Here is a 19,548-nt window from a genome sequence, read left to right on the forward strand (position 1 = left end):
TCTGCTGATAAATGGATGATAATTAGTAAATAACTTATTTTAAATTTCTTAAAAGTCTCCCTGAATCATGACATCAGCTATCAGGTTACATTTGTGTAGACAATAAATCACACAATGGTGAGATTTGTGCCTGATCAGAAGTGTCTTCTATTAGTTTTCACCTCCGATGAAGCATATAATTATTAAATTATAATAAAGTAAATTTTGTGGTAAATATTGGGGCAGTAATTCCAAAGAAATTTTAAATAGGTTACTTGCTAATTATCACCTAATTACCATGAAATTTGCGGACCTTTAAAATGAAATCACCAATGCTAATTTACATGGTACAACAACAACACAGTGTATTTGAAACGTAGTTTTATTACTGTATAAGAATTGAGATATGATGATTGATTCAGGCCTCCTCAATCAGAGGCTCGGGCAGTGTTTTCAGGGCGTCCTTCTTCACCGGCCCCTGCAGGAAAAACCAGAGGTCAGTCAGTTAAAAACGGTGCAGAAGGATTCAGCAGTGATTAACGTTAACTCTGCAGAATTTCCTGTTAATCAGATTTGTGTTTCTCACGCTCACCATAAATGCCCTCTTCTCCTGGGCAGTCTGGAAGCGGCCGTGACCAAATTTGGAAGTGGTGTCGATGAACTTGAGCTCGATGGTCTCCTTGGACTTGCGAGATGTGTGCACGAGCAAAGACTAGAGGGGAAGACACAAAGATGTATGCATACATGTACAGTACATGTCCTGCAATGATGTAGTAGGAGCCATACTTTGAGTAAATGTGTACTTATACAGCAAGCTGCCTGTGAGATCTAAAATTTGACTTTCAAAATCACACTGTACCTTTCTGAGGGTGAGGACACGTTTCCTAGGCCCGATCACGCAGCCCTTCAGCATGATAAAGTCATTGTTCACGTCACCATAGTGGGGGAAGCCTCCCTACAGGGTGGACAACAGCAACAAAAAAAGGGAATGGAATTAGTGATCAGGAAGAAATCTCTTTTTTTGAAGCCCTGTTATGTAGTGCATAATAAGATATGCCCTATAAGATAGCACCATGTTGTCCATAAAGCCTTATAATTAGGGCTGTCAAAGTTAACGCGATAATAATGTGTCAATGCAAATTCGTTTTAACGCCACTAATTTATTTAACGCATTAACACAACTTGCGTTTTTTAGGTCATAGCGGGCTCAGCTAGAGTGAATTTACTGATATCATATGAAACTAAAAAAACCTAAGGAATCCATCGGTATCAGTCATGTCATACTAGCTTGTCGCGAGGAGGTTAAATAACGCTCCAAACTTACGCTAAATTTTGGCGAGAAAAAACTGGCATGGCCATTTTCAAAGGGGTCCCTTGACCTCTGACCTCAAGATATGTGAATGTAAATGGGTTCTATGGGTACCCACGAGTCTCCCCTTTACAGACATGCCCACTTTATGATAATCACATGCAGTTTGGGGCAAGTCATAGTCAAGTCAGCACACTGACACACTGACAGCTGTTGTTGCCTGTTGGGCTGCAGTTTGCCATGTTATGATTTGAGCATATTTGTTATGCTAAATGCAGTACCTGTGAGGGTTTCTGGACAATATCTGTCATTGTTTTGTGTTGTTAATTGATTTCCAATAATAAATATATACATACATTTGCATAAAACAAACATATGTGCCCACTCCCATGTTGATAAGAGTATTAAATACTTGATAAATCTCCCTTTAAGGTACATTTTTGACAGATAAAAAATGTGTGATTAATTTGCGATTAATCGATTGACCGCCCTACTTTTAACCTTTCATGCAAAAGCCCTGTGCAGTGTTGCAGTGTGTTAGAAACCCTTTTTTTAGTGCACATTATAATCTTGAAAAATGAGAGTACCATGGGCGTGATGCTCTTCTGGGTGGTGTCGTAGCTTGTGGAGGCGTTGTTCCGGATCACCTTTCCATCCCGGATGTGCACACCCTTACCGATAAGGTAGATCTGAGGACACATGAGGACACATTATGGTAAACTTATGTATACAAATATTTTATATGATTATTCAATAAAAGCTTTTTTTCCCAAAGAACAGATGAAGAAGAAGTATTGTGGATGAAATTGGACTCTTTTCTATCAGCTAACCTTCTTGTTGAGCTCGGTGCGGTGGTGGAAGCCCTTCTGACCGGCCCGAGCTATAGTGTACGACACGCGGGCCGGATGCCAGGCTCCAATACAGGCCACCTTCCTCAGACCTTTGTGAGTCTTCCTGGGAAGCTTCTTTGTGCGCCAGCGACTCGTCACACCTGTCAGCATGAAGAGTCAGACTTAAGTACATTTATCACTTGAAACATTTATTTTACAAAGTCCTCAGAGCATGTTTCCAACCTTTAAAGCCGTGACCCTTAGTGACTCCAATGACGTCGATCATCTCGTCCTGGTAGAAAACGGTAGAGATGGGCACAGCTTGCTCCATGTGCTCCTTAGCCCAGTCCACCTTGTCCGAGATGCTTCCCCCGTTGAGCTGTATCTCCATGATGTGGGCCTTTTTCTGCGCTATGGGCAGCAGTCGCATCTGGAAACGGAGAAGCATGTAAAGTGCAACTGAAAGGAATCTGGAAAATCTAGAAAAGTTTCTCTAGTTATATATAATTAGATTTATTATTTAGCACAGGATCATGTTTGAACTCTTTTTCAGGGCATTTACAACAGATATTTAGGAGCACATTTTGATCTTATTCCCACTTCTGAGGCTGAAAGGCAACAATATTTTGGCATCGTTGGGCAAACAATCCATAATAACCTTTCAGTAAATCAAGTGATCTGAGAGAAAACTAGACTTCTGCACCTCCTCATGGCTCTGTTTTCAGGCTTTAAAAAAGCTTTGGCCAATCACAGGTCATTCCAGAGAGAGAGAGCGTTCCTATTGGCTGTGCTCCGGCTGGTGGGCGGTGCTTGGTATTTCCTCAACTTGATCTGAACATGGCTGCCGGGGTCACAAACTTTCTCATTTTACAGCTAAACAGTGCACTACAAGATGTTTCCGAAAGCATTTTGAGGAGAGAAATAGACATTACAGTAACAGAATATTGATTCATATTTGATCAGCGCTGCCTAGTTTAACGGTTTGGTCAGAGTTCGCGAGCGATTGACAGCTGCAGCTTTAAGAGTTGAGACATTGGCTGATATTCATATTGCTTTGCTGCCAACATAAAGATTTCCCCTCTGCAAAGCCTGGCTGAGCAGCAGCAGGTTCTGCCCCTGAGAATTATTTTTAAACTGCTATTTGAAACGCCACCCTCCCCCCTCAGAGACAGAGCGTCACAGTCGGAGTAGTTTGGCTCTTGGCAGCTGAGGGATTTGGGATGTGGCAGCTTCTCTTTCCATTGCAATGTGGTCAGGTGGGTAACTCTGACGCGTCTGCCCTTTTGCAATAGCTACCGATAGTTACACACGTGTAGTCTGAATGACATGGGATTGGACGGCAGATTGTTGTGTCTTTAAAACTAGTCGGCGTACCTGAGAGTGAACAAGAACCCTGATTGCTGAACAATATTTCTTCATCTGAGAGAAATCCTTGTCCAGCTGTTTCTTTCCCGTCTCATCCTGCCACTTCTTACTGTACTTGGTGAAGGCCTTCTTCTTGCCCTTGAACCTGAAACACAGAAAAGCCCAGTTTAGACAGAAGAAACAAACTGTCTGCTCAGTGTGAGGGGAACAATGAGTAATCACACACACCAGTTTTTATAAAATCTGCGCCTGCACTCGTCACTGAGATGCTCAGCGAAGATGGTTTTGAGGGAACGCAGGCCGCGGACGGTGTTAATGTATCCCACCACCCCGATCACAATGATCGGAGGAGTTTCAATGATGGTAACCGCCTCGACTTCTTCTCGCTTTGCTTGCTCTGTGGAAGAAACAAGGAAAATATTCATAAATTGAGATATTTTAACTGACAGCATTCAGTAAAGCTCAATCAAGCATTTTAACAGTGGACATGTCATGATTATTAAACAATATACAGCAGAGAAAATATGCAAAAAGAAAAGAGATGACAAGTGAAGCATAGATTTTAGGTTGAGTTTAACCCCACTAAATAGTAAAAATTTAGTTCTTAAAGAGGACCTACTCTCTGTATTTTGTGTTTCTACTAGAACATGTTTACATACTTTAGTGTTCAAAAAACACTTTATTTTTCGCATACCGGCTATGCTGAACACCTCTTTCAACCCTCTGTTTGAAACGCTCCGTCTAAGCTCCTCCCCAGTCTGCTCTGATTGGTCAGCTGGTCCACTCTGTTGTGATTGGTCAACAACTCAAACTCTTCGGACTCCGTTTCTGCTCCGCTCCAACTAGCTTTGTTTGAGGGCGTGCCAAACTAGCCGCTAGGCAGGTATTGTGCAAATGTGTTACTCGGTGACATCACCACGTTACAGAAGAAAAGGCGGGACTTCAAGCAGGGCATTTCAGTCAGTTCAGGAGCAGTGTTTCTGTGGGGGAGAGTAACTCCCTTTGGCGTGGACTTTGGGCTTTATAACTTTGCAGACCTTTTACATGCACAAAAAAAAACTATTAGCGTTGCAGTTAAGCATAACAATTGTGCTATAAAAGCAACTCATTTGGCACAGATGTAGGTTTACATGTTATGAAAAGATATAAATATTTTAAAATGTTGCAGTAAAAAAAAATTCTGTCAATAAAATAAATGTGAAAATGTTGCAGTAAACTGATTTTATGACTCTTGATGAGTCATAAAATCAATTTTCTGTAGAATATTTATTTCTATTTGGCGGCCATTTTGAAAAATGGCTGCCACAGCCCTTACGGGCCAAATTTGTAGCGCCCCGATATCTATATCTTTTCATAATATATAAACCTACATCTGTGCCAAAAGTGTTGATTTGTCGCAAAATGCACAATTGTTGTGAATATTTCAGTTTAACTGCCCCGATATAAATGATATAACACACTAAAGGAAAGGGAAAAAGCATAATAGGTCCTCTTTAACATCCTGTAGCAATGTGATAATGTTTCATACTAGTGCTTCCATTAACTCTGTACAGAACACAGCAGGGTACCATGTAAGACCTGATCTTATAAGCCTGTTATCCTCTCAAACAAACAGCGAGCACATCACTCAAAGTTATAATGTCGGTATAAGTCCAGTCGTATACATACTGAGGCCGGTGCGGTGCATCTCCCTCAGAGTATGAGTCATGCCGGCCTTGTATCCCATGAAGGCAGTGAGGTGGACGGGCAGGCTGGGGTCATCTTTGGGCCACGTGCGCACCCTGCCCCTGTGCTTGCTGCTACGCTTGTGAGGCAGGAACCCCATGTGTCCATGGCGGGGTGCGTGAAATTTGCGATGAGACTGGAACGGCATGAGCCACACACAGAATCACTACTTTTTAAACCCCATGCAAATGTATGATTTTTACAATACCAAAAGAACTACAGTAAGAGATTAAGAGGAGGCACATTCATGCTGGCAAAATGTAATCCTCTTCCTGTAATATTAAAATCCTCTGATATTAAGGGCCTCCAAACGTTGTAATAAAATGAAACGGGACATCAAAAAGAATATACTGTAATATAATCAAGTCCCTTAATCTTCAGGTGCCTTCCTGTCCAGACCACGTGTTTCTACTTTGATTTATGTATCACTTAATGTCATTAAGAAATCCAGCACAGGCCAAATAATAAACAAAACACCACATGATGGGGAGCCACATAAGAAGAAGTCGCCATTTCACTATTCCACGTGGTCTCCTCAAAAGGCAGCCATTACCAAGATCACTTTTCAACATGCTTCGTCTTCCCTTGTAAACCCACATGGTCAAACAAACTTACACACACATGTCATGCAAACATGTAGAAGACAAAACTGTAATATCCTTTATAGCAGAAAAGAAAAAAAAATATGAGGAGCACTGACCATGTCTGCTCACTGTCCGGTCGAGGAATAGAAAGAGAGAGGGACCCGTGCTGGCGTAAGGGTCATACATAAGATGATACAGAGAGTAAGGGCTCTAAATTTGTGTTTGGCCCAGTTGAGGAGCCGTATTCGCTTTCACACATGGTAATCTATGCCAAGTTCTGACAGGAGGAGATAGGAGGAGGAGGGGAGAGGGTAAACTCAGAGGTGGTGGGGAAACCCAGTGGGCAGGAACTAAAAGACCAAGAAAGGAGAGAGAAAGGTTTCAAGATGAAGAAAGTTTTCATTGTCAGGAGGCCAACGTCCACCTGGTCTGTTTTAGGACGGATACGGTCTTTTTCTTTAACCCCCTGAGACCCCGACTGACTTTACTGTCTTTCAGAGGCTCTAGTAGGTTCAGGTTTCAGATTTCAGCTAGAGTGAAGACACAGATATCATATGAAACTAGAAGATTGCAGAAGAAGAAGTTGGGCTACATTTTAGCGACGAAAAACCGTCATGGCCATTTTCAAAGGGTTCCCCTTGACCTCTGACCTCCAGATATGTGAATGTAAATGGATCCTAGGGGTACCCACGAGTCTCCCCCTTTGCAGACATGCCCACTTTATGATAATCACATGCAGTTTGAGGCATGTGACTACAATGTGGTCATAGTCAAGTCAGCACTCTGACACACTGACAGCTGTTGTTGTCTGTTGGGCTGCAGTTTACTGTGTTATAATTTGAGTATATTTTTTATGCTAAATGCAGTACCTGTGAGGGTTTCTGGACAATATTTGTCATTGTTTTGTGTTGTTAATTGATATCCAATAATAAATATATACATACATTTGAATAAAACAGGCATATTTGCCCACTCCCATGTTGATAAGCATATTGAATACTTGACAAATCTCCCTTTAAGGTACATTTTGAACTGAAGAAATGTGTGATTCATTTGTGATTAATCATCATTAAATATTTCCAGCCAGTGATCCTCACTGGTTTAAACTGTGTATTAGTGATTAAATATTGTCCTGCACCTCCACCTGCTGTATTTCCATGATACAACAGCTTCACCTTTGACCTTTACCCTTCAACCTTCATGTTTGTAAAAAATACTGTAAATGAGCTTGCACCAATTTCCTCTTTTAGAATAATATTTGTACAGAAAATAATGTTTGAATAACCACAATAAAACATATCTTGAAAACACTGGAGTTTTACATTTATGACCTCTATTCGCCATTATAGTAGTGTCTTCTAGTGATGGGAATTCGGATCTTTTTAGTGAGCCAGATCATTTGGCTCAGCTCACCAAGAAGAGCCGGCTCTTTCGGCTCCCAAACGGCTCTTCATTTTACCACTTCTGCCTTTTATAATTCAGCCAAATTTAGCGCTGTTTTGACCTGTGATTAGTATGTATGCACATATATCTCCCTAAATTATTCAATATAATTATACTAAACATTATAATTTCCAGAATACCATAATTTTTCATGCGGCTTCGTTTCCGACTGTCACTCATCTTGTCTGCTATTCGCGCACCGCACTCCTCTCTCTCTTTCTCTCCTCCTCTCCCTCCTGCTCTGTACCTGTAGACCGTCAGCGCACCGCGCACGCCCTGCATGATGGTATGATCCTTGTCTGTCATCACCTGATTGTTCGCACGGACGTCATTAACACAACATTCAGTCACAGTCAGTGCATAAAGTGGCGCGGAGAAGATCATCCTATCATACTGCCTTGAATTAATTAAAGGGACTGTTTGTAACTTTTTACAGGTATAAATCTACCGGGTCGGTGTCCCATGCGCGCTCGCATATGTGTGCTCGAATGTGGCTACGCTGTTCAGACTCCAACACAAACTACACGGAAGCACCAGAACCGCAAAGTTATATCTAGTGAAGCCCGTCTGTTAAACAGTGTTAACTCTTCCTGCTCCAGCCCCCCGACCACGACCAGAAGAATCAGGGGAGACCGTAGCTTTGGTCTCTAGGGCCGGAGCTGTACTCTGCTCCTCTGCCTGCCTGCCTTCACTCACTGCGCCCGTTCTCGCGCTCCACTCTCACGTGCATGCGCGCACACTACACACTGCAGAAGACTTCGTAGCTCTGAGAATATTTAGTGAATGTACAGTGGACGTTTGTGCAGAAATAACTGCTGCAGCTCCTCCAGACCAACAGAGGTTTCCCGTGTCTTGTGAAGTGACGGGGCTCCGCAGAGAGAAACGTTATCGTTTCTGACCGGGTGCCGGTGTCTTCCTGCGGGCGCAGTCAGGAGGCTGAAGCAGGAAAAGCCAACACAAGAATCAGCAGTGTTTCATGGATAGACCTTCGTCTGGTCAGCTAACATTACTGCCAAGCAGGTGAAATATAGAGTGATATTGTGGTTTTAACTGACGTGTGTCGTCTCACTGTGTTGAGCGATGCTCGTTCATGTCTATGTAGAGCAAGCACAAGCGCGAGCCAGACGCTGACTTTCGTTGACTTAACGGCCACAGGTGTCGCTGTTAACAAGCATTTCTGATTCTTAAAAACAGTCCCTTTAAGTAAAGAAAAAACAAAAAAAAACGGCTCTCGGACGGGAGCCGGCTCTTTGAACCGGCTCGTTCGCGACGAAACATCACTAGTGTCTTCTGCGCATGCGCCGCCTCTAGAGGAGAGCTGTCTGAGGTCGAACTGGAGGATTTCTTCAGTCTTTAGCAGAATAAAGCAACAAAATGCCGACAGATTATGATAAAGGAGCTTATCCGGAGCCTCCTCGGCAGACTCCGGTTGAGGACAAACAGACAGCTCTACCAAACCCAGCTCTGATCGTGTCTAAACTCTTCTATTACTCCGTGGACCTGCCGGTCTCCACATTCAGAGGTAACCGAAGCTAACAGAGCTAACTGAGCTAACAGGCTAGCACAACAACACAGCATCAAGGACACGTATTGTTGGTGTATTTAAACGTTATAACGATGCTATCACTGTTTTATTCTTGCAAACTATTACACCAAATAAAATAGAAAGCTCTGTTTTGTGGCTAGCTAGCGTCATTCATATCAAATGACAGTAACGTTACAACCCACATGGCCTTGCCTAATCTTAAAGGTCCCATATCGTGCTCATTTTCAGGTTCATATTTGTATTTTGTGTTTCTACTAGAACATGTTTACATGCTGTAATGTTAAAAAAAACACTTTATTTTTCTCATACTGTCAGCCTGCATATACCTGTATTCATCGTCTGTCTGAAACGCTCCGTTTTAGTGCATTTCGATGGAATTGCAACAGAATTGTGTTGCTAGGCAACAATTTGGGTCCATATGTACTTTCTTTCAGCTGATAACATTCACATACACTTAAGCAATAAATAAACTGGGACACATTTAGAATGTTTATGTTTAAAACCGTGTAATGGTCTAAATATTGTATATTTGTGACATCACAAATGGACAGAAATCCTGACAGCTTGTTTCAAATGCAGAGTTTCTGAATACGGGCTGTGTGTATTTCCCTGTGAATAGAGCGTTTCGATACTTTCACAGTATTTATATAGGACTTAAGCCTGCTTTATAATAATAAAAACATGAGAATCTCACATTTTTATAATATGGGACCTTTAAGTTTAACTATGTTTTTCTCTCGCTCTCATCCAGGTGTTGTTGACAGTATTCGGTCTAACAACAAGGCGGTGTACTACCACCAGAAGTTCCGCCGTGTTCCTGACCTGACGGAGTGCCAGGAGGGAGATTACCTCTGCTACTATGAGGCTGAGATGCAGTGGAGGAGAGACTAGTGAGTAAAGGGTTCATATTTATCCGGGGACTTGAACTAGCGACCCTCCGGTTCCCAAGCCAAGGCTTTGGAATGAGATGATCGCATATGGGTGTAATGTTCGACTGTCCACAGAGTTTTTGACCACGTAGTCGTGCCTTTTCAATAGTACTTTTATTATGCTTATGCGTCACCCCGTGTTGTTGTCTTCCGTCTTCCTCAGCAAAGTGGACCAGGAGATTGTGAAGGTGGTCCAGGAGCGTATGAGGGCCTGCCAGACGAGAGAGGGACACAGCTACCTGTTGAACTGTGCTAACGAAATACAGCAGTTCAACGAGGTGACCAAGAACTTCCAGTCACGCTGTAAGTATTGTGTTGTTTGGTGCTGTGACATGTGTGGTGTAATAGAAAGACATGTCTCCCACGGGTCATTGAAACCCTTGAAAGTTTGAGAATAGACATAAATAGACACGGGTCATTGAAAGTGCATTTATATATATTTTGTGCAAGAATAGAAAGTTGTTTAGATATTTTTTTTACTCGTTTTGCTGTGCTGTGTTAGAGAAGGCAAGAGATCAGTGTTTGCCATCACTGTAACAGCACACACATTCAAGCCTCTTTCTCTTTTTATAAAACAATTCAGTGATGTAACAGTAATTAACCTTGATGATCGGTGTCTCAAATTATGCCGTGTTGGATTCTTGAATTTGAGGGATTTTGGCTCGGAAAGTCTTTGAATTTGATGTTTAAAAAAGGTGTGGGAACCTTGGATACATTCAGGAAACCTACATGTGTCACGTCACACTGCTGACTAAATACCAAAAAACAAATGCTTTCATAGGCTAAAGGATAATTTCCTACCATGTGTCAGTCACTGAATGTGCATTATTGTACAAATGTAGTAAATTGTGCAACAAATATTGTTTGTTGTAGCGCTGAAACAATTGGCAGAAATTTATTTGGCAACAAATTGTTATGATAATTGCCATTTATTAAAGGAAAATGTAAAATAAAAACCATTTCTTCCAGCTTCTGAAATGTGAGAATTTGCTGCTTTTCTCAGTTTTTATATAAATTGGACAAAACGAAATTTGAAGACATCACCTTTTGGTTTTAGGAAATCATGACAGGACATTTTATAGACGTAATAATGAAAGTAAATAACATTATTTTGACATTAGCAATGTCTCATGTATTGTCACTTTTGCTTGGCTACCACTATACATTTGAAATTCATGACCTTCTTCCTTGCAGATGGAGACCTGGGAGCGTACGCCAGCGGGAGGAAATGTCTAATGAAGCAAAAAGAACGGATGATGGCTGCTCAGGCCCAGACAGCTTAAGAACAGCTCCCTAACTATCTGTCCTGTGTAATAATTGTAAAATAAAATGTTATAAGATAAGTCATGTCTGTTTGTGTCTTTCCACCGTCCTGAAAGTGATGATGCATGCGTGGTTGTCCCCTCGCTAGAAAATGTATCCAGCAACGTTTTATCCTCAACTGACTTTCCTGCACGATAAGCTTTTATTGGATGTTGCAAACAACCACGTGCTACGGAGGATGAAGTTTTCCCCTTTAACATCAGCTGATTCAGTCAAAACACCCTCAGTAGTAGGGGCTGACGGGCCTTTCTCACAGCAGACATTTTGACTCGTCATAGTAGGAAAAGCGCAGGTGTTAAATGTGTAAGGTCTGCACACTGTGGCTCCCTTAAGTGCAATTTATTGGCACATCTTTGGGACGTTTCGAGTCGATGGCCTGCTTCAGACTTAATAAATCTGCAGAGACGCTATCTTTAAAAAAAGTTAACGTCTCTGCAGATTTATTAAGTTGAAACGTCACAAAGATGTGCCAATAAATTGCACTTAAAGGAAGCTACAGTTTACAGACCTACATTTTTCATTGCCGTCTTCTAATGGTCCAGCACTACGGTTTTGGATGTGCACGACCACTTTAGATTGTTTAAAGCACAGGTGTTACTAATAACACTAATGATGACTGTTGTATTTAAGTGTCCAGTGAGAATGACAGTGAGCCAGCATGCACAATACCTGGAACCTGGAATCAAAGCAGCTAAATGAAATTCAGCCATCATTAATCTTATTTGCACCTGTGCTTTTCCTTCTGTGAAGAGTCAAAATGTCTTCTGTGAAATAGGCATATTGTGAGACTTTTTGTCTGTCAGACTTTGCAACTCTTAAACATATTAAACCAATGCGGACAAGCCAATGAGCAGTTAGGATATTGACTTCTATATCCAAATTATGTTGATTTGTGCAATTTTATTTGCTGATTTAGCCAAAAAGATTCCCACCTGGTTATTTTACCTTCAATTTCATTTATTTGTATCACTATTAATTTAGATATTAAATACAATGAAATTCTTATTAGAGCTGCAACAATTGATTAATTAATTGTCTATTCAATTTATTGCCAACTTTTGATAATCAGTTTGATTGATTTAAGAAAAATTAAAAATTCTTATTCCAGCTTCTTAAATGTGATTATTTTCTGGTTTCTTTACTCTATGACAGTAAACTGAATATCTTTGAGTTGTGGACATAAAGACATCTGAGGCCATCATCTTGGGCTTTGGGAAACACCGACTTGTTACACCATTTTATAGACCAAAGAACTAATCAACAATGAAAATCTGTTGCAGCGCTAATTCTTATACACATCACCCCTGCGTGATAGTGCTTCTGGTAAAACTCCTCATGCAAAACTGTATTTGGTCTATTGTAGTCACCATTTCACTGCACCTGTATACTACATTACTAGGCTTTAAAGGTGCATCTTAATATTAAGCAACACCCCTGTTCTGTTATGAGCTCAGCAAAAGTAACACAAAACTTGCATGTTGTTTTTAAGAACGTTTATTCAACGACTCTCTGTACAAAAAAAGTTTATGCGGGTGCGGTCTGGACTGCCGGTCCCCTCGCCACAGACACCCTGGTGTGAGTCTTGGCCAGATGGTCAGTGAACTCCTGGTAGGGAGACTTTGTGAAGACGGTCTCCTTCCACAGGTCAGGGGTCAGGTAGCTGTATGTCTTGGAGATGGCATCGAAGGTGGCCTTGGCTGATGAGGAAATAAAAAGAAACGGTGAGTAGATGCTCAAGATGGAACTCCATGCACGTGATAGAGCTGCAGTAAAATGTTGAGCATTGAAAAGGGGAACAGAAGAGACCACTAAGAAAGTCTATCTGCCGTGCATTACAATACTCGTTTCTTTCTCTCCTGATAACGACAACTACACCACTGTAGTAGGTGAAGCTGAGCAGAGCAAGGAGAACACCAGAGACACTTTGACACGTAACCGTCAGAAGAATCTTACCGAAGTTGCCGAGGGTGGCGGTGCAGCCCCTCGCTGAGGTGTAGCAATCATCGATACCGGCCATCATGAGCAGCTTCTTGGGCACGGGGGCGGACACGATGCCAGTACCGCGGGGGGCGGGGATGAGACGCACCAGGACAGAGCCACAGCGCCCGGTCACCTTGCAGGGCACGGTGTGGGGCTTGCCGATCTTGTTACCCCAGTAACCTCTCCTGACGGGGACAATGGACAGCTTGGCCAGGATGATGGCACCACGGATGGCGGTTGCCACCTCTTTGGAGCACTTCACCCCCAGACCCACGTGGCCGTTGTAGTCGCCAATGGCAACAAAGGCCTGTAAACAAAAGCCAATAAGGTCAAATCCGGACCACACGACACTATGGGATGATAACACCTTTATTACAGAACTAATGACTCACCTTGAACCTGGTGCGCTGACCAGCCCTGGTCTGCTTCTGGACGGGCATGATCTTGAGCACCTCGTCCTTCAGACCAGAACCCAGGAAGAAGTCGATGATCTCAGACTCCTGCAGGAAAAAAGTTTGTGATGGTTTATATTTTTTGGTATTGGTATTCCTTAGTGTTTATGATAGTCATTTATTATTGTGTCACTTATTATGCGATAGCAATAATCTGAGATATTTGGGTCACGTGGATATGGGCGGCACTATTTTTTGTTGACCACTATTTTCTTTCGATCGCTGTTGATTATCCTGCTTTGCACACGTTGTGAATAAGTTCATCATTAAATCAGATTTTGTTAAACGTATTCTTTGGGTATCTATACAAATTGTGTCTCTGCTGTACTCTGCTCCTCAGCCTGCCTGCCTGCCTTCACTCAGCTCGCTCCACCTCACGTGCGCACACTCCACACTGCAGAAGACTCCGTAGCTATGAGAATATCTAGTGAATGTACAGTGGACGTTTATGCAGAAATAAATGCTGCAGCTCCTCCAGACCAACAGAGGTTTCCCCGTGTCTTATGAAGTGACCGGGCTCCGCAACTAGAAACGTTATCGTCTCTGACCGGGTGCTGGTGTCTCCCTCCGGCCACGTGCAGTCGGGAGGCTGAGGCAGGAAAAGCCAGCACTAGGATCAGCATCGATTCATGGAGAGACTTTCGTCTGGTCAGCTAACATTACTGCCAAGCAGATGAAATATAGAGTGATATTGTGTTTTTAGCTGGCGTGTGTCACCTCACTGTTTTGAGTGATAATCGTTCATGTCTATTTAGAGCGAGAAAGCGCGAGCCCAACGCTGACTTAACACAGGTGTCGCTGTTAAGCATTTCTGAATCTTACAAACAGTCCCTTTAAAGGCTACATGCCTGTTTTTTGTAATGTTCAAATGTTTATAATAAAAGGAGTGCGTGTTGAATTACATGTGATTTATTGTTTTTTTTTCCGTAGTATTGAGAATCGTGTGAATTCACTGGTATTGGCATCAACTACTAAATTTCTGGTACCGTGACATTCCTCATCCTCCCACTGCTTACCTTGATGGGCAGAGAGTACAGGTAGATCTCCTCCAGGGACTTGATCTTCATGTCCTTAACCAGGCGGCCCAGCTTGGTGACTGGAACCCACTAACAAAACACACAGAGCATCTCAGTAAGATTTTCATTTTTCATGTAGAATACAAAAAATAAAGAAAAAACAAAGAAAAAGAATGATCATAACAAGTGGACAGTCAGAAACAAGTAGTATTTTCATACAATGAAGAGCGTAAGAAAAATAAACTTTCAACACTTGCCTTGATTTACATATTTGAAAAGGAGTGAGAAGTATAAACTTATTTAATCCCACCCCTTCTCCATAAGTCAATTACTAATTATTATACATATACTCTAAATTTTCCTAAATTTATCCAACTATAATTATTCCCTTTTATCTGTCATCCAGAAATATAAATGAATTACTGATATAATTATCCTTATCAAAATATAAATTTGTTATCAATCCAGAATACCAATTCATTACTTATAATATAACTAATCACAATACCAATTCATTATTTACATATCTATCTTAATATTGACTATTTGTTATCTTTTCTTATATGCCCAAATTATTACTTATAATATACACATGCAATACAACCTGCAATATATACATACACATACAAAGATAGATAGTTCGTGGTATTAAGAGCTATTAGATATTCTTGTAACACATGATCTAAAGGTAACTGGGTCTTTCTCTCACCTCCTTGTCCTCGGACTTGCCTCCCCGGGCACCGCGTCCCCTTCCACGGCCTCTGCCGCGGCCACGGCCCCTGCCGCGGCCCCTGTCTCCAAAACCTCCGCGAAAACCTCCTCTGCCACCGGCGTCGTCCGCCATTTGCTGCAGAACAACACAGAAACCATAATTAACATCTCCTTTAACCGCTAAAGCAAGAAAGCGTGTCAGTTAGCATCCGCCATGTTTAACGATGAAGACTTCCAATATTTATACAAATATCTCAAACTCTGCCTCGCTGTCCACATAAATACGAGCAGGGATTTAATGTAACATATTCAGGTGTAATATTGAACGTTAAATGGATGTGTTTAGCTGCAGGATGTGTGAGATAAAGCAGGATTTTAATCGGAAAGACAGTCTCGCCATTCAACTTACGTGATCTTTATTACAGGAAGAAGAACCACGAGAAGTCTCGCCGGCTTATATGTAAAGATATTATCGCGATATTTCATCAAAGAAGACACACAATGGGAAGTCTCGCGGGGATTTAGTCTGTGTTATCGCGATATTTCATCTGAGACAAAACATGCTAACTGCTGCCCCTTAGTGGTAGCTTTTTCAGACATGACCCAACCTTATAGTAAGAGGTGATTATCGATTTTATTTTATATCTTATATCTCATGGTTGTTGAAAAATATAAACTTATTTTTTTTTTTTTGTAGTGCAGATACATCACTTGTCAACAAAGACTCCACTCTTCTCTTTACATGTACATACTTTACATAATAATCAGTATTTATTTCTTTGCATCATTTGTATTGTTTACAACCTCAGAACACTTGACTTGTGTTTTATTTTATTTCTTATTTTACTGTTGGTCATTGGTGTTTTATATATATTTATATAATAATATTTGTATAGTATAAAAATATATATTATTTATATGAATATTATATCCATATCATATATATATTATTTATATAATATTATGTATTATATAATATCATTTATTATATAAATGATATTATATATTATCTATTATCTATTATATAAATGATATTACATATTTATATAATATTCATATATACACCTATTTTATCACCACTTGTGTACATTACAGTCGTGTATATTCCTTACCTTTATTTGTCCAGCTTTGTTGTCTTTGTCCCTAGCTATTTTTTTCTTCTATTTCTCTGTAAGTACTTTAGAGAGATGCGTAAAACCTGGAGTCAAATTCCTTGCATGTATATATTTGGCAAATAAATCAGATTCTGATTATATACTTTATTTACAAAATAGATGAAACAGCACAAAATTGTTACAAATTCACTCATTTTAATTATTTTCCTACCTACATATTCTAAAAAAACACACACACCTTTAAATAAATAGAAACACATGCAGAAATGATACAGCCAACCAGCAGCGGTATAGTAACTGACTCAGCAGTTGTTGGTGTTGTTGCTACCTGAGCTGCCACTGCTCTCTCCAAGGTCCTCCTCCTCCACCTCATGCAGGTCGTCCATCACCTCCAGGCTCTCACAGATCAGATTTATTTGCCTCTTCATGTGGGTCATGGTGCTCTGCATCCTCCTCATCTTCCTCTGCAGGGCGGTGGCGATGGCCCTGTGGTTCCTCTGCCTGGCTTCGTACTCCTGCCTCAGCTGCTTGTAGCAGTTGTGCTGAGCCTGGGTGCGGTGGGAGAGGATCGTCCCGCAGCCCATGTGGCAGGGCTCGCGCCAGTGTTCGCAGTGGCATGCGTGGGTGTCCAGGTCCCTGCGGAGGAGTTGTGACCGGCAGCCCTGGTACGGACAGGGGATGAGCTCGTACAGACAGCTCATGCTGTGGCAGTACTGCTCTGAGAGAGAGAAGGTCTCTGCACAGCCACGGATCTCATTCTTACACTGTCAGAGGGCCAGATAGAGAGACACACAAAGAAATCAATAACTATAAAACACATGGTTTACATTATGCCTGCTGCATGAGGTGTACTACTCAACTAGAAGAAATGTTACTATGTGAAGTAAAAAAGTACATTATTTGTCTCAGAATTGTAGTGGAGTAGAGGTTTTCTGACATTTTATTGTCTAATTGATTCATTGATCAATTGAAAAAAATATGTATATTAATTGATCATGAAAATAATATTTGTCACACCCCTATAGTTACAGATATTCATCATGAAAAGGGCCATAGTCACATAATAACTGTAACCATTAACATGAATACGTACCTCCTTTTTCTCCCAAAGTACTAATGTAGCGACACAATTACTAAAATGAGAGTTTCCATAATTACAGTACATACCTTTTGCTATACTATTTATGTAAAAGTACAACTTCTATCTTCCATTTCCTACCTTGATCTTCATGCGTCCAATAGATTTGCTCAGCTTGAACATGACAAAGATCAAGCTCGGGTTGACAGGCTTCCTGCAGCAGGGACAGGTCTCCTGCCTGTAGAAGATAAACAACAGTTAGTCCTCTTCCTCTATATGGACCAGACATGAATATATCATCCAGTGGTGTTGACCAATGTTATGTTCAGTACCTCTTCAGCCACTGTAAGATGCATTTCTTGCAGAAGATGTGGTGGCATGCAGCTCTTACTGGACACCTGAGGACGCCCTGGCATATGGTGCAGATCAGATCGTAGTCTGGAGTGTCCACAAACAGCTCCACATCATAGCCCCCACTCTGTGTTGACACCTCTGGGTCAGCCTGGATGTGGCCAAAATAAATACTACTTTATTCTGAGTTATCATATTAATATTATCAATAGGGCTGTCAAGGTTAAAGCGAAAATAAGGGGTTAACGCAAGTATGTTTTAATGCCACTGTGGCATACTAGCTTCTCGCGAAGGAGGCTAAATAATGCTCCAAACTTTCACTAAATTTTGTCGAGGAACAACTGGCATTTCAACCTTGACCTCTGACCTCAAAATGTGTGAGTGTAAATGGGTTCTATGGGTACCCACGAGTCTCCCCTTTACAGACATGCCCACTTTATGATAATCACATGCAGTTTGGGGCAAGTCATAGTCAAGTCAGCACACTGACACACTGACAGCTGTTGTTGCCTGTTGGGCTGCAGTTTGCCATGTTATGATTTGAGCATATATTTGTTATGCTAAATGCAGTACCTGTGAGGGTTTCTGGACAACATCTGTCATTGTTTTGTGTTGTTCATTGATTACCAATAATAAATATATACATACATTTGCATAAAGCAGCATATTTGCCCACTCCCATGTTGATAAGAGTATTAAATACTTGACAAATCTCCCTTTAAGGTTCATTTTGAATAGATAAAAAATGTGTGATTAATTTGCGATTAGTCGTGATTAATTATCGACAATCATTCGATTAATTGCGATTAAATATTTTAACCAAAAGGTAGAGGTTTGCCAGCTGAGGAGATTGACAAACTGTGACCTCATGATGAGTGTTTTCTCCACAGCTGCCTACAACCAGTCCACAGTGTTTTCAACATAAAGGCAAGAGATGACAAAACAGAATTGTTCTGGAAAGTCATATGACTGATTGCATGATAACAAAAAAAACAAGTGTAATCCTTCAAAACTGTTATAAAACACGAAATAATTACAAAATGATGTTAGGTATTATTTCCTTAATTGCCTTTTTAGTTAATTCTACCATCTGATAATACAAGCATAGCATGACACTCATACAATACTATGTATCTCTAAGAAAAAGCAAATTTCAGTGGTCACAAATGATATTAGAATATATGTGTAATAGTTTCAAATAAGCATAAAAACTGAAAAATAAATAAATAAGTAAATAAACAGAAGTTGTTGTGTACTCACCATGACAATCTTCTCACCGTGTTTCCATTCCCAGCGCTGGTTTACTCCATATCGGTCCTCTCGCATGTCACACGCCCGCCTTATCAATACAACACACACATGAACATTCCTGACAAAGCATGAAGGAGGGACCGTGTTGCGTGTAAAAAGGAAACAGTAAATTATGAAAACGAGAGGAGATAATGGCGCTCATTATGGAGCGAGTCGGTCCTTTCCCTTCTGTTCTAGCAGCAAAACGCTCCACAGCCTCCAGCGCGTCAAACAGCAACATGTGGACATGAATAGATCCAGTTGAGTCTATTGTTGTCAGCCTCGGGGACTACATTTAAAAGTCAGATATCATTTTTTTTGCATTCACCTTTGTTATTTCTAAACTTCAGTTTTCCAGAAAAAAAAAAAAAAATAGTTTATATGTTTTTAAAACAGAATTCCTGTCTTCTTCCTCTTTTTCTTTAAGGTTTATTGGCGGTTGGCAAACAACGATTTGGTGCATTACCGCCACCAACTGGTATGGAGTGTGGATCATTCTGGCTAATAATTACTATATCCCAA

General features: G+C 41.0%; 4 protein-coding genes across 4 annotated transcripts; 1 reads left to right on the plus strand and 3 right to left on the minus strand.

The window, feature by feature from the left end:
* Positions 1 to 343: 343 nt before the first annotated feature.
* On the minus strand, positions 344 to 6,057 carry LOC119502042 (60S ribosomal protein L3-like). The gene is made up of 10 exons (XM_037792866.1): positions 5,909 to 6,057; positions 5,152 to 5,344; positions 3,712 to 3,880; positions 3,493 to 3,628; positions 2,362 to 2,548; positions 2,119 to 2,279; positions 1,876 to 1,977; positions 839 to 934; positions 572 to 691; positions 344 to 457 (listed from the first exon to the last, which is right to left on the minus strand). Exons 1-10 carry the CDS (start codon positions 5,909 to 5,911, stop codon positions 398 to 400), a joined length of 1,227 nt encoding a protein of 408 aa, XP_037648794.1. The 5' UTR covers positions 5,912 to 6,057; the 3' UTR covers positions 344 to 397.
* Positions 6,058 to 8,517: 2,460 nt separating this feature from the next.
* Positions 8,518 to 11,057, plus strand: ndufb10 (NADH:ubiquinone oxidoreductase subunit B10). Its single transcript, XM_037792870.1, has 4 exons — positions 8,518 to 8,757; positions 9,533 to 9,671; positions 9,874 to 10,013; positions 10,905 to 11,057. Exons 1-4 carry the CDS (start codon positions 8,610 to 8,612, stop codon positions 10,991 to 10,993), a joined length of 516 nt encoding a protein of 171 aa, XP_037648798.1. The 5' UTR covers positions 8,518 to 8,609; the 3' UTR covers positions 10,994 to 11,057.
* Positions 11,058 to 12,511: 1,454 nt separating this feature from the next.
* Positions 12,512 to 15,731, minus strand: rps2 (ribosomal protein S2). Its single transcript, XM_037792867.1, has 6 exons — positions 15,602 to 15,731; positions 15,191 to 15,328; positions 14,482 to 14,571; positions 13,406 to 13,513; positions 12,987 to 13,320; positions 12,512 to 12,730 (listed from the first exon to the last, which is right to left on the minus strand). The coding sequence occupies exons 2-6, from the start codon at positions 15,323 to 15,325 to the stop codon at positions 12,558 to 12,560; spliced, it is 840 nt and encodes a 279-aa protein (XP_037648795.1). The 5' UTR covers positions 15,326 to 15,328; positions 15,602 to 15,731; the 3' UTR covers positions 12,512 to 12,557.
* Positions 15,732 to 16,482: 751 nt separating this feature from the next.
* On the minus strand, positions 16,483 to 19,548 carry rnf151 (ring finger protein 151). The gene is made up of 4 exons (XM_037792869.1): positions 18,997 to 19,548; positions 17,718 to 17,887; positions 17,527 to 17,623; positions 16,483 to 17,071 (listed from the first exon to the last, which is right to left on the minus strand). The coding sequence occupies exons 1-4, from the start codon at positions 19,060 to 19,062 to the stop codon at positions 16,610 to 16,612; spliced, it is 795 nt and encodes a 264-aa protein (XP_037648797.1). The 5' UTR covers positions 19,063 to 19,548; the 3' UTR covers positions 16,483 to 16,609.

The sequence above is a fragment of the Sebastes umbrosus genome, chromosome 14 (genome assembly GCF_015220745.1).
Source record: "Sebastes umbrosus isolate fSebUmb1 chromosome 14, fSebUmb1.pri, whole genome shotgun sequence".
Taxonomy (NCBI): Eukaryota; Metazoa; Chordata; class Actinopteri; order Perciformes; family Sebastidae; genus Sebastes; species Sebastes umbrosus.